At 30.7% G+C, this 14,275-nt stretch overlaps 1 protein-coding gene across 1 annotated transcript; it reads right to left on the reverse strand.

Annotated features, from left to right (window-relative positions):
• Positions 1–1,689: 1,689 nt before the first annotated feature.
• On the reverse strand, positions 1,690–10,165 carry LOC111709551 (uncharacterized; the record flags this gene model as incomplete). The annotated part of the gene is given in 11 exon segments (XM_023483279.1): positions 1,690–2,182; positions 3,846–3,933; positions 5,289–5,380; positions 5,676–5,768; positions 6,614–6,640; positions 7,143–7,189; positions 7,366–7,431; positions 7,497–7,562; positions 7,752–7,825; positions 8,951–9,030; positions 10,034–10,165. Coding segments are annotated over 11 exon segments (849 nt in total), but the record flags the coding sequence as incomplete, so codon positions are not given.
• Positions 10,166–14,275: the final 4,110 nt, after the last annotated feature.

Raw genomic sequence — 14,275 nt, forward strand, 5'->3', positions numbered from 1 at the left:
AAGTATTGTAACGTCTTTTTGTATGTTAAGTTTATTTCAGCACAATGAGGATGAAGTTCATCTAGTTGCAGTCAAACCCGGAGTAATGAGACCTGTGTCACCATGAACGTTGAGGTAGGACAGATTTTAATTCTGGAATCTTCTTTATTTTATGCAGATTCGTTGAGAGTTGACGAAATATTCAAAACGTAATGATTTTCCATGATACACTCTTATTTTAAAATTGTTTAAAAAGGGCCGGGATTGATGATAATAGTAGGGAAAGATCCCGTAATGTTTTTTTTCGAATTGGCAGGCACCTATTTTTAATGAAAAATATGAGAAAGCTCTTAAGGACTGTCAAACTTTAATTAAGAACATAGATAAATGGCTTGATAAGTTTAATGATAGTGAGGATGATGAGCCTGATAGACTATATGAAGCAAAAGAGATATTTTAGACAAATAGCTAGAGCACCTCAAGAGGGATTAATAAGATTCAAAAGAATATTCTATACTAGCTAGCCAGCAGACAGATCAGAGTAGAATATTCTATACTAGCTAGCCAGCAGACAGATCAGAGTAGAATATTCTATACTAGCTAGCCAGCAGACAGATCAGAGTAGAATCCTTGAGAAAATGCTTAGATAAAGATGAGAGATGTCAAAATAAGATTCCGTCTGCAATTTTGTAGTCCAGTTAGGTAAAAGTTTCTTATTTATTCCAAGTCAAATACAACTTAACGGCTTGGCTTTTTTGTAAATGTTTTGGACTTTAAGGATTCTTTGCCTTACATTTCAAAACAAAATAAATATAAAATGCAATGTGAGAAAAAAGTTTGAGAAAAGTGTCAAAATGCGTAATTCATGAATTTATATATTTGAATGGGAATATTATGGGGTTGTGAATTCAAGCATTTTGCAATTATAAACAATTTCCATCTTTATTTGTTTCCGTTTTGATTATATATGCTTACTTCCATATTTTACTATATAATGTACCTTGGAGTGGGAAATGTTATCATTTCTATAATTGGGAAAATAGATTTTTTTTTTACCGCAATTCTAATTTTTCCTTTTTTTGTTCTCGTCTTAAATTTAAAGAAATTATTTTTAAACAAACACAAATTTAATCAAGATCAAAGCAGTTGAGTACAATTTTGTGGAAATATATTTTTGAAGTAAAAGAAAAGCAAAATATTGATTCAAAATAAACAATATGCATAGACAAATAATTTTGAAAACAATAATAAGTTAGGTATAATTTTCCAAAAAGATTAATTCACTTGCTATTTATTATTTTCTTTTTAACACTGGTTTGCCAACTTATAGATTTTGTATTAATGTTGTATAAAAAAATGTATGTATTTATAGAAATGAATAAGCATAGCTTTTAGATGCAAGTAAAGTAAGAGTTTCAATACTTTTGGTTTAGCAAAAACAGTTTACAATTATTTTTATAAAATCACAATGCAGTATCAATAGGTGTTAGGTTTGTTCCAAACTGCATTTTCCCATGGGCAATTCCCAAATTTTCAATTTCCCAAGCAGTAGCTTTCCAAAGGCTTTTGTACATTCTATCTCCTCAAATTCAATCCCTAATAACTCATATAAACAATATGACCTACAGCTTAGAAATTTTAGATTCTAAATTATGTTGTAATTACGCACCTACATGCAAAGTTTAATACATTTTGTTGTATTTGCGCGCCTGCATGCAAAATTTCAATGCTGTATCGTTAGGCCCTCTAAGGGCACGCAGGTTTCAATGGGGCCAAGCACTCTGGCTAGGATGGGATAGGGGTTGATGGTTGTTGCTATAATAGGTTAAGGGGTTGATTGCTTAAGCTAGGAATGACTTGATGAAGATGCAACCTAGGAAATTGCATATTAGGAAAGTTGCAACTATGGAAAATATCCTTGTAAGTTGCCGTTCAGGAAAAATCCTTTGGAAAAGTAACTAACGTCTATCAATATTGGTGTAAATATCAAATTTTCATAAATCTTTTAAACACAACAATGTTGGCCTCATAAATTTAACATGCCATTTTCAACCAACTTGAATAGATACCAATTCAAGATTGAATGTTTATGAAATGCAAATATAATGATAAACCTATTTCAAAGATTTTGGTCCTCAATATTAAAATGTTCTTTTATCATAAGTGACTTCAGGTAGACAATAGTATCCTCAGTTACAGATATCTAAAAAATGAATAAGTTAGTAGTGAAACCAAACAATATTAAAGGGACTTAGGCTATATTTGGCATTTTCCATATTCTGTTGTGCGCAGGTGCCCCGTGGAGTTCCGGTGTGGAGAGAGGGGGATTGAATTTTGTAGATCCAGAAAAATAATATCTGTGGGATGCCTGCGTAGAGACTGGCAGCTGGTGGGNATCAACATATCCCGTAGAGACCGGCAGCAGTGCTCAGCCCCCTAGCCTGTCCTAGCCGCAGCGCTCGGCGCAGAAAGTGTCTTAGCCTAACCTATCCCTAAATAAATACTAATTTAATTATTTTTCTGGATCTACAAAATTTGGTCTCTGTTTTGGAGTTTTGCGTGGCATTTGCGCACAACAGAGAATGGCAAATCCGTAGAGTGTTGTTTTCCCCTTCTAACCAATTTTTTTATATTGATAAAAAACTTTATTTGATGTATTTACTTTGGCGAAACAGAAGAGGTAATTAAGATACATGTCCAAAATAATCTAACATTATCTATGAAAAAAAAACTGTAATGCCATGATGCCTGATTTCTAAAAATGCAAATTCATTTTTTCCGTATTTTTCCGATGGGCCTGCACATCGGTACATAAAACTGTAATAAGTATACATTTTGAGAGTTAAAACAGCATTTAGAGCAAAATTAAAAATTCTTTTTGATCAATATCTAGACAGAAGGTTGGACGAGGTATACAATTGTATGCTAATATTAGTTTAGCTATTCTGTTAAATAATTATTTAATTCGGTTTAGTTGTCAGTCAAGATTTCCATTTATTTCTTAAAACTTCCAACCTAAAAAGAACTAACAATATTTTTTCTAAGGCTGGACACTTTCAGATATTTGTAAACCGATCTGTAATGATTAGGGTGTGGTAACAGTTGGCCCAATAATGTTTCACCCAATCATGTTTCACCCAAAACGTTTCACCCAATTTTAGGTAAAATAACGTTTCACCCAATACTACGTTTCACCCAAATTACGTTTCGCCCAAATTATGTTTCACCCAAACTACACTTATTAAAGACTTTCACCGTATTTTTTTTATTCTTCTAAAACATACATTGCCAATGAGTTATGATTTCCGATCATAACTCAAAAACTCCTGGACCGATTTGCCTAAAATTTTGATTGGGAAAAACAAGAGAATTGTGGGAATGTTTTTAGATTGGTTAAAAAAATCTAATCTGAGTGGGTCGACTCATATATACAATTATATTATGCACATTGTTGTAAATCCACAACTTTTTGTTCGAAATCTGCAAAACCACATTTTATCTGACCATGGCGGCACAGTTACATGTCGCTAAGTACATCTCCTCAAAAAGGGGGAAGCCCATTCTTATTGATCAAAATAACCATGAATATCGACTCATGCATAAATTGAGCAGTAATTAGAATAACTGTAACCTTATCTATACAATTTTGATAAATTAAAAGATATAATTTTTAAAATGTCAGAATAAATTTTGCAAGATTTTTTATTGGGCGAACTGTTTCCACACCATGATTAGTAAAAGTGATTCCGATAAGACCAACTTTGCAGGGTTCTTTTTCTATGATTTTTACAGTGATTTTATCTATTTTTTTAGTAACCGTTTGTTAATGATTTTCTAAAAAAAATACGAGCAGAGAAGATCATTACCTTGTCAGGCTTAATGAATATATCATCTACTCCAATAGTACCAATAAGCTTATATCCTTGCTTCTCCATAAATTCAATCATATCTTTTCTAAATAAAATAAATCTATAGTTATTTAATCAGAATTTCTTCTTAAATTTAACTAACAATAGGACATTCCGATTTTTTATAATTTCAATTGATTGGCAGACATATTACAAAAAAAAGTTTGTGTTTAAATAAAATGGAGATATATAAGTTCTATTGTGTTTTCCACTTGTGAAAGAGTGAAAGAAATATCAGCCTCATACTTAAAATATAATCAAAACTGGTCAAATAGAAATTGCGTGCAACCCTAATGCGCAAAAGTAAGCAACCATCACAATTCCTTGTGCATTGTTTGGAAACCCTAATTTTGACCTGTAAAGAATTGCGGCAGCCCTACAGGATTTTGTAAAAGCAACATGTTTTACAAATAGTCATAAGGGGCAGTAAACAAAAGAAGAAAATGGAAAATTTAGGAGGAAAATTAGGTGACAAGAATAGGGTTTCCACGAAATGGCTAAATCTTTTGCGCAAAATTGCGCAATTTGCGCAAAACCGGCAATATTTTTGGCGAAAGTTGCGCATGGAATGAAATTTTAGTTTTGTGCAATTTTTTCCGCTATTTGCACAAAACCGCAAGTTTTACGCAAAATGTAACTTTTTAGGCAAATTGTCAAAAATTGATATTCTAAGCTTAAAATTTTAAACTGAGGATTTATTCCATACCATAAAAAAAAATATTAACATACGACTACGAGTATGATAACGATTATACTACACTCAATTGGTTACTTCCAGTTACAAAAAGTTTAAATTAAGGAACCAAAATTATTAAAAATAGAAATTAGAGAATGTGAAACTTGGCAATATTTTAATCCTATTAAATAATTTCAAGTGACCCTTAAAAGCTTTGCCTAATCAAGTATGAGTTATATTTTTTAATTTGTTTAATAAATTTCTGAAATCTTTTTAATCTCATATAAAATAATGCAAGAAATATGCATGTTGGAGTTTTTTACTGGACAATCTGTTTCGGATTTTACAAAACCTTCCAGCACTGGAAGAATTGAATTCTAAGAAACACACACCGTCACCAACCATTTGATGTTTACGAAATTGCAGAATTGCGCAAAACTCTAGTTGCAGAATTGCGCAAAACTTGAGTTTCGCAAAAACAGGAATAGGGCAATTTTGTGCAAAATGACTTTTGCGAATGATTGCGCAAATTGTTGTTTTTTCGCGCAAAACTGATGCGCAAAGAAAGAAAAATTTTGCGTTTAATTCTGCAAAAGTTTTGCGAATGGAAACCCTAGACAAGAATAATAGAAATAGAATTCTTTTTTTATGATCTGTATCCAATAGAAAAAAAAAATAGTAAAAACTGTTGTGGCGGCAAGTGCTTAATTGTTTTTGTTTGGTACCTAGATTCCGTTTTATCAAAGTCTCCCATATGACAAGCTTCAATTCCAACTAACCAGATATCAACCAATTTCCAGGGGATGGTTTTTAAAACCTTAAAAATATTTATCAAGATATTTAGGAGCATTTCTTGGAAAATATAAAAAATGTTGAATAACTATGTGAATTTATGTGGACTCTATGCTCTTGGACATTAAGCTTATTCAAATAAACGAATCAGATACACCTTTTTATATATATATAAAGCGTAAATTATCTGTAAATAAACCATTGTTAATTCACCAAGAAAAATGTATTTATTACTGGGTCTTGTATAAAGAAATCAAGTTTTATAATACAAACTTTAATTAATTTATGATTTTAAGTCCTGGCAAACATTCTATTTTTACCTTCAGTTCAGCTCCCTCTATATCTAATGAGAAGTAATGAACTGTGGGATTACCAAGAGCCAGAAGCAATGTATATAGTGGAATACAGGTTTTCTTTAATAGAGTCATTATTGTGGATTGTTGAGTGAATTTTTAAAATGACTTTATTTATGCATATTAGGTTATTGTTATTTGCAATAAAATAATATCTTATCCAATGTTTTAAAAGGTTTTATATACTCATGATAAAAGGGGATGAATCGTTATTGATAACCTGGAGATTAAGGGTGAAATATTTCATGAAATACAAATCAAGTAGTAAATACTACTGTGTTTTTTTATTTTAAGCAGCATTTATTAAAGGCATAAAAACTGACCATCGTTTTTCTTTTTTAATTTTAGCAAAAAATGCCTTTTGTAAATGTTTCTTAGAATTAAAAAATATTTAACTTGAGAAACATGTTTCACCTTTAAATTATACAATTTTAATTAAAAAATCAAAAATGAGATGATATTAAGGACTAGAAAATGCTTAATAACCAATTAATAGCTGCTCTTATGACGATTTTAAATCATTATTTTTGAATTAAAAATTACTTTGTTTAGTTTTTTTGCTCTAGTAATCTTATTTTTGACACTATCACCATGAAATTTTTTTATTTTTAACCCTATCTGGGATGGGTTTAACCCTTACCAGGTTTTTGTCTTATATGTTATTATATCCATTTTTCAAGAGCTTTAAAATATATTGTAAAAAGTCCGTTAAAAAAAATCTTTAACAGTCCATATTTTTTTGTGACTAAAGCTATGTTTTCCTGATTTTTGGTAAAATTGGACCTGTATATTATGTTGTGTAATATCTATTTTTAAATTTTTTAATCTATTAATACTATTTAGCTTTGATTGAGCTGACATTCCCCTTTGTCAACCAATGATATTGAAGCTATTTATTTGTTTACCTGTTCAGTAGACTTCAGGGCCAAATCCTGTAAAACATATGATTGAAGATGTTAGTATCATTGATGTATACAAGGGGGGAGGGGGGACTCTAACAACTCTTTCAAATCTTATCTTCGGTTTGAATACTCCCACTCTCTAGGAATTATTGACCAGTCAAAATACAATACCAGAATAAAATGATGTTAAAATAACTTCAGAGTACGTTAGTGTTTAATGTGAATTAAACACAGCTAACATGACTTGACTTGAAGGGAGTGACCGGCAATGTAAGGTAGTTGCAAACTGAGAATGTAGTATTGTTGAGAAAATGTCAGACATATAAAACGTAAATAAGTAATCTTATTTAGTTATTTGTTTCTGTAATGTCTCACTGTTTTCTGTAGATTTCCTAAAATTTGTATTGAAAAGACTACATTTGAAGAGTTTAAAAAAATCTACGAATATTTTTTTAAAATAAACTAATTCTTTATCACTCAAAGGTTTAAAGGGCACTATTGAGAATCGGACATTCTTTCTGCCCTTTTTTACCTGCTCATCTCCAACAATTCCGCCCAAGTAATCATTTGTTTCAAATTCTACAAATAGTGCATAAAATTAAACTATGAAACTAATTATTGTTCATGCTTTGCTGAATTTAAATCTACAGCTGCAAGTAAAGTTCTTAAAGAATTGAAATTTATCATTTATTCTCAGAAAATCAAAAAACATAAAATGTGTCTCATTTATTTAATTTTTAATAAAATTGCATTGCCTGTATTTATTGGTTTACTGGTGAGCGACAAGCACCCTGGGGAAATCCAAATATTTCTGTTTTTCCCTAAAAATATTATGATTTAAATATTTTCCTTTTGAGAAAATGAGCTTTTTAATATTGGGAAAAACCTTTCAATGTTTGGAATAAACCAGAATTGGCTTCCACTAAAAGTCCAGTCCACTTTCTTTGCAATTCTTGAAAAAAAAACATTTCATAAATAAATAATTTTAATTTCTCTATACAAAAGATCTTAAAAATAAAATATTATACATAAATGCAATGTCACGTAAATAATTATATTATAAAGGAAAAAAAAATAATTGAAATATTCAAATTGTAAATTAAAGAGATATATTATAAATTAATATTGAATAAAGTAGTACCAAAAAACAAAGTGTTACTGAATGTTTCCCCATCGTACCCCCCAGCTTCAATGAAGAATCCTTGGTGCAGTGAGCTGTAATATAAACAAAAGATCATTTACTTCAAGCAATCAATAAATTAGCAGTAAAACAGCGGTCTTCTTATTTATCAAAAAAAAAGATGACTTTTCTATTTCAATTTTAATTTTTAGAACGCTTTCAAACTGTATGGATACAAAAAAATATGGATTTAAAGAGAAGCTGTCAATTGACAGCTTTTCTTTATTTACTTTTACATTTTTATTTGAAGAAAGCTTCCTGGAAAGTAAAACTGAAATGTAACATGTGTCTACATTTTACTGCCAAAAACGCGGACCACCTGTAGTAAAATTTAACAACAACAGAGGACTAAGATTCCATTTTACTTAAATTGATAGTTTATAAAGGAATTGAGTTTTTGCCACAATACTAAAATCTTCTGATTCCAATATCTTTGCAACCTTATGATGAAACCTTTGATATTTCAAGCTTAGATTATTTTATCTGTAAGTATTTATAGTTCGAAATATCTAAGGTCTACGGCATTGGGTTACAAAGATATAGAGATTAGAAAATTGTGGCAAAAACTCTACTTCTTTATAATATTCTCTTCATGGTTGCATATTAGTAATTCACATTCACCAATGTAGTAAGAGTAAAATGCATTGGTAATTCCAAATTATTTTTAATAAGTACAATAACACTTTTGAGAACATACGTTCCTTTCTACTCAGACTTCATAATATTCAATTTGAACAAGACTGCAAAGAAAAAAGGAGGAAGGCCAACCACAATAATTTCTCGTCCAAGCCTCTTTCTCCTCATTTTCTCGTCCGAGCCACCTCAAAATCCTCGAGTCCTTTCAATATTATTTTTTTCAAGTGATTTGATATTTATTTTATATCACGAAGGTCCGCCATTAGGAAGGCAGAAGAGATTAAAGTTTTTCCTAAATAAAGTTTGACATCATTCTCATGGGTTTGAAATTCCAACATGAAGTAATATTTTATGCCCTAACGTGGCCAGATTTTTAAAAAATAATTGTTTCTTTAAGAATTGAAACTTTTAAACACATAATAATTGAAGGACGAGGATTCCGAGGTGGCTCGGACAGAGAAAATGATGAGAATGTGGCTTGGAAGAGAAATTGTTGTGGCTGGCCTTCCTCCCCTGCTATTTACCTGTTAAATAATTTATCAACTTCAACAGCTTGATTGTATTGGCCAGTTATGACTGGTGGGAAATTAGTCAAATTTAAATCCTAAGACATAAACCAAGTTCTAGTATTCTTATCCAAATATATTTTGCTTTTACTAAAAGCAAATAGATAAAGTTTTAAACATCATCCAGTTACACCATCAGCTTACCAAGATATATTCAAAATTGGAGTTTGAGGTATGTAATTGTTCCTTTAAAAATATAATCTTGTCGCTAAAGTTATTTCAAATCAGTTGTTTAAAATTATAATGGCATCAAAACAAATAAATTAAAACAAAAGTAAACAGTAAATTCGAATAACTTTGGCCTAAATATTGCCTTTAGATATAATGCATGAAAATTGTATAAATGTTTATACATGTCGTAAATGCCTGCTCCATAACGGTTTCTATCCAGGTACAACTCAAATTCTCTTGACTTTCTCGAACCGTATCTATCCAGGTACAACTCAGATTCTTTTGACTATCAATGTCAACACACGGCTACAATCCTGTGAACTATCAACGCCATTACCAATGGGCGTGATCTTGTTAGCTATCTCTATCAATCGGAAGCTAGCAGCTCTCAATCCCAAATTAAAAGGGACAATCCTCAACCTGTTTATCAGATACAATTTCGTGATCTATCTACGCCACTAACACTGGGCGCAATCTCGTTAGCTGTTGATATCAATCGGAAGCTCGCAACTATCGATCCCAAATTAAAAATGATTATCCTCAACCTGTTTTTAAAGACAGAAAAACCATTTCTCTCTCTCTCGTAACTAATGTAACTAATGTGTTACGTGAAATTTTAGATTTACTTCATTATAATTCACATGTTTTAAGCTAATCATGCTACGTATTCATTTGAAACACAGCTCAAATAAATAATGGGTTTTACGTAAAAGTTTACATACGTAGATAGTTGGTAATGTACAAGGTATTTAAGGTTTACAGAATATCATGTTTACCCAATAATTATTACACACTGAAATTTCTGACCAAAAAAATATGTTTAACACAGAGGATCTTAAATGTGATCTTTCAATGGTAATTAAGACCTACTTTTCCATTAGAACTTCCAGTTTTTATGAGTAGATTGTTTTTTACATACTCCACCAGTTGGGGGTCATCCTGTTCAAGACTAAGCAGATCCATAGTCATATCATCCTTTTTTTCCTGTCCTGTTGCTTTAACCTAGAATTGATGTTTAGAAAACATGAAACTCATGAAACAAGATTTCAAAGAAAAATAAATCTAATGAATTTAAATATCATTGAATTTTTTTAAGTAAAAGAACTAAATTCTCGTCTCAAACTGGTTACTGATGAAATATCAAAGGTTTACACTATCAGGTGGAAAAATTATAGGGTGTAGAAATTTGTTACAAAGACTCAATTCCTTTCTTTTTTCATTTCTTCAAAGTTCACAAACCTACAAAGCAGTTTAATTAACTTAGAATCAATTGAGAGGTTTCTGGTGACTGCAGACATAAATTCAATTCTGATTCAATTCAAAACTTTGTCTGATCAAGCATTGCATTAAATATCCTTGTTTTCTCAGTTTGAAAATTAATTATTTTCATTTCTCTACAGAAGTGACTCATGCACTTCAACTTCTTCAGAAACGATGGAGAAATGAAGGTTTTAAACTCAAAGGTACATCGGACATGCCTCGTTGCAAATGGAGGGTCACTTGAAATTATGCATTTTTCATTTAAGTATAATAACATCATATAAAAAAAATACTTTAAAATCTCATTTTTGTTCTTAACTGAAAAAAATTCATCAAAAAGCTTTAAGGTTTCGCCCGTTCCAAAAAAGTGCTTGCCAGCCCGATCAATTCCCGAACAAGGGTGCTAGAGCGTCGGAGAACCCCTCAGTTGCGGGGTGCAATTTTAACAACCCTTCAATACTGCCTTAAGTGTAAATATAGATTTGATATCATTATTTATGTAATTAATCCTAAAGAGATTATAGATATTTTTCACCCCTTGAAGCTTACACCACAGTATTAAGAAGGAGTGCCTGATGAGTTAACTTGAGAAAATTACATAAATAATTTTTAGCACTATGTTATATAAATCGAAGTGTGTATATGATTAAATATTTTACCGTAACATAGTTAAAAAGGTATTTGTGTTTTTTTTTCAAAATAGGGGTTTTAAGGGGGGCACAATGTTGCCAAGAGGGGGACCCAAAGTGTGTTCCCCCCCCCACTAATGCTCACGTACGCTCCTGAGGGTACCATCTAAATTACCAAATTACCTTTATAAGATTACAGGGCGGCCAGAAGGGATATTTCAATATTCATAATTAGAAAAAAATGTTGCTAGAAAGTAGGGATNATCAATCAATCATGGAGACACCATTTAAATATTTTTGATTGTGTTTTGTTCAGACACCTTTTTAAAAATGTTGTCTGGAGAGAATAATGTTTTTAATATTTCTGGAAAATATTCGGCTAAAATAAATAAATCCCCAGCATTTTTGTTTCAGGATGTACAAAGAAAAAATGGTGGTTGAAGAGGAACATTTAAAGCATAAGTCAATTATAGAAAAAGGGCTTTGATACACCTTAAAGCCCACAAAAAACTGTTTATACTTCAATTAAAATAGATTCTAGTACAATAGACGGAATTGTAGAATTTGTATACACTCTCCGTAAAGCTGTATTCTGACGTCACAAGTGTCAACTTAGTTTTTGTGTCCGACAAAATTATTTTTTGCTCAATAACGTATAATTTGGATTTTTGCAAATTTGTCTTTTTTTGAAGATTATTGAAGTAGAGCCCAAGGGCTTACCAAAAACGTATCAAATCTTATAGATATGTATCACAATAAGAAAATAGAGGGCGGGTCAATTTGACCCCCCCCCCCCCCAGNACTAGCAACACGAACTACAGGGACTCCCAAGATACATGATATACTAGCAACACGAACTACAGGGACTCCCAAGATACATGATATACTAGCAACACGAACTACAGGGACTCCCAAGATACATGATATACTAGCAACACGAACTACAGGGACTCCCAAGATACATGATATACTAGCAACACGAACTACAGGGACTCCCAAGATACATGATATACTAGCAACACGAACTACAGGGACTCCCAAGATACATGATATACTAGCAACACGAACTACAGGGACTCCCAAGATACATGCTATACTAGCAACACGAACTTCAATCTTTTAAATGTCAGTCATTCTTTGCGTAATTGTTGAATATGATCTGTTTAATGCTACAACTTTTATAAAAAAATCTGACATATGTCCGTTTTGGTGTAATTTTTATACAGTTTTATTTCAATTTCTCGAGACAGGAACATCAGATAGATGTATATGTATAGTTTAACTCCTGAGATTCATAGGTTTCAGCCTATACCCCTTTTCATTTTTCCTTTACAGAAGTTTTTTTTCATATCAGGAGTCTTTTTAGACTAAAAACATAGAAAAAAAGAAAAAAATGAACATAAAGAGAAAGAGAAATTAAAAAAAAGAAAATGATCAAAATTGTAATTGTATATAATAATATTTTGCTTAAAATGGAGAAAAGTCTACATAATCTGACTTTTCTTCATCTTTTTTCAAAATATAAAAAAAAATTTACAATTAAATCTTTCAAAAATGAATATAGTTTTTAAACTAATGTATTTATTACGCCCAAAATTTTCATGTCATATTTAAGTATGTCATTGATATTATTGATAAAATGTTATTTGTTAAAATTAGTAAAACTTTTCCTAAAAGTAATGCGTATAAAAACGAAAAATGTTGTAAAAACAGTTATTAAACGCTTTCTTAGTACATTTTGTCTCATGTTTCTTGATTCTAACAGAAATTTTATTCAGTGAGACCCATAAAACTATGGCATAGAAAGACGACTTTTAGACTCAAATTATAATTATAAGTAGTTAAATGAACATGAAATACAGCAATTGTGCAGTATACATTGCTTAATGTTGATTTCCTAATCCAGAGTTGTATGGGTCTAACTGTATTTTAGTATACTCCCCTCCGTCCCTCAACTAAAATTGTTTAATATTTTGAATCCTTAAAACATTTGTTGGATTAAGGATCCCATAGAAACCACATATTTCACCAATCTAGGGGCGCTGAACCCCCATATATGCATCTGGATCTTTCCTTTTGGTAACTATATCTGACATGAAGTCCCATCTGTAGATTTTACATTTTCAGAAACACTTGAAAATAGGTTGCATCAAAATATATATGATTATTGAAGTTTCATGCTGAAATTTACATGAAACAATTAAATTTATTTATTCGCAAATTTTCACTTTTTTCAACTTTTTATATTTCATTAAATTGTTTTGTAAATATTACGGCTCAGTAACATCTCGCCATATAACTGTTTTGAAATTAGGCATTTGATCTATTCGCATTTTGCTATATAGAATATGTATATTTTACTTTATAGAATATGTACATTTTACTATATAGAATATATACATTTTACTATATAGAATATGTATATTTTACTATATAGAATATGTATATTTTACTATATAGAATATGTACATTTTACTATATAGAATATATACATTTTACTATATAGAATATGTACATTTTACTATATAGAATATGTACATTTCCAATTGCTACGCGCACGCACTGATAGATGGTTTAGAGTAGTCGAGAGCTAGTTGTATAAACAACTAAAACTTCTTAATTTTTTCAACACAAGAGTTGTTAACAAATTTTATAAAAATATTTTTTGTATGCATAAAATATCGTGGAGGACGGTAGGACGGGGTTAAAAAAAATCAGAAATGGTTAATAACTGTTTTATTAATTAAGCTATAACAGGGATAAGAATTATATATTTAAGAAGCCCTTGAAAAATGGATATAATTACATGTATCATATTATAATATTTGTCAAAAGTAAAAATAACTATTTTTGAACATTTTTTCGACATACTTATTGCACTTTAAAAAATCCCTTACATACTAACTATAAAAGTTAATTAGAAGTCTAATTTGTTTTTCTCAATGAGCAGGCCTTGAAAAGTTAGACTAGGGACATGTATCACACTCCCCTTTTTCAACTCTAAGGGCAAATTCATAGGGATATTAGATAAAAAAGCCCAATCGCGATAGAGTTACTTATTTTACCGTAGTGTGTATTCTATATCAAGTGCTGAAACTGGTGTGCAAATAGTTCAGCTAAATCTAATTGAAGAATTAAAGGTGTTCTTTAAGATATCTGAGATAGATAAAGATTATTTTCACCTGTATGATATTAACCTACTAACAGATTCTTTCTTCCTTGA

This window comes from Eurytemora carolleeae, unplaced genomic scaffold (assembly GCF_000591075.1).
Source record: "Eurytemora carolleeae unplaced genomic scaffold, Eaff_2.0 scaffold815, whole genome shotgun sequence".
Lineage (NCBI taxonomy): Eukaryota > Metazoa > Arthropoda > Copepoda > Calanoida > Temoridae > Eurytemora > Eurytemora carolleeae.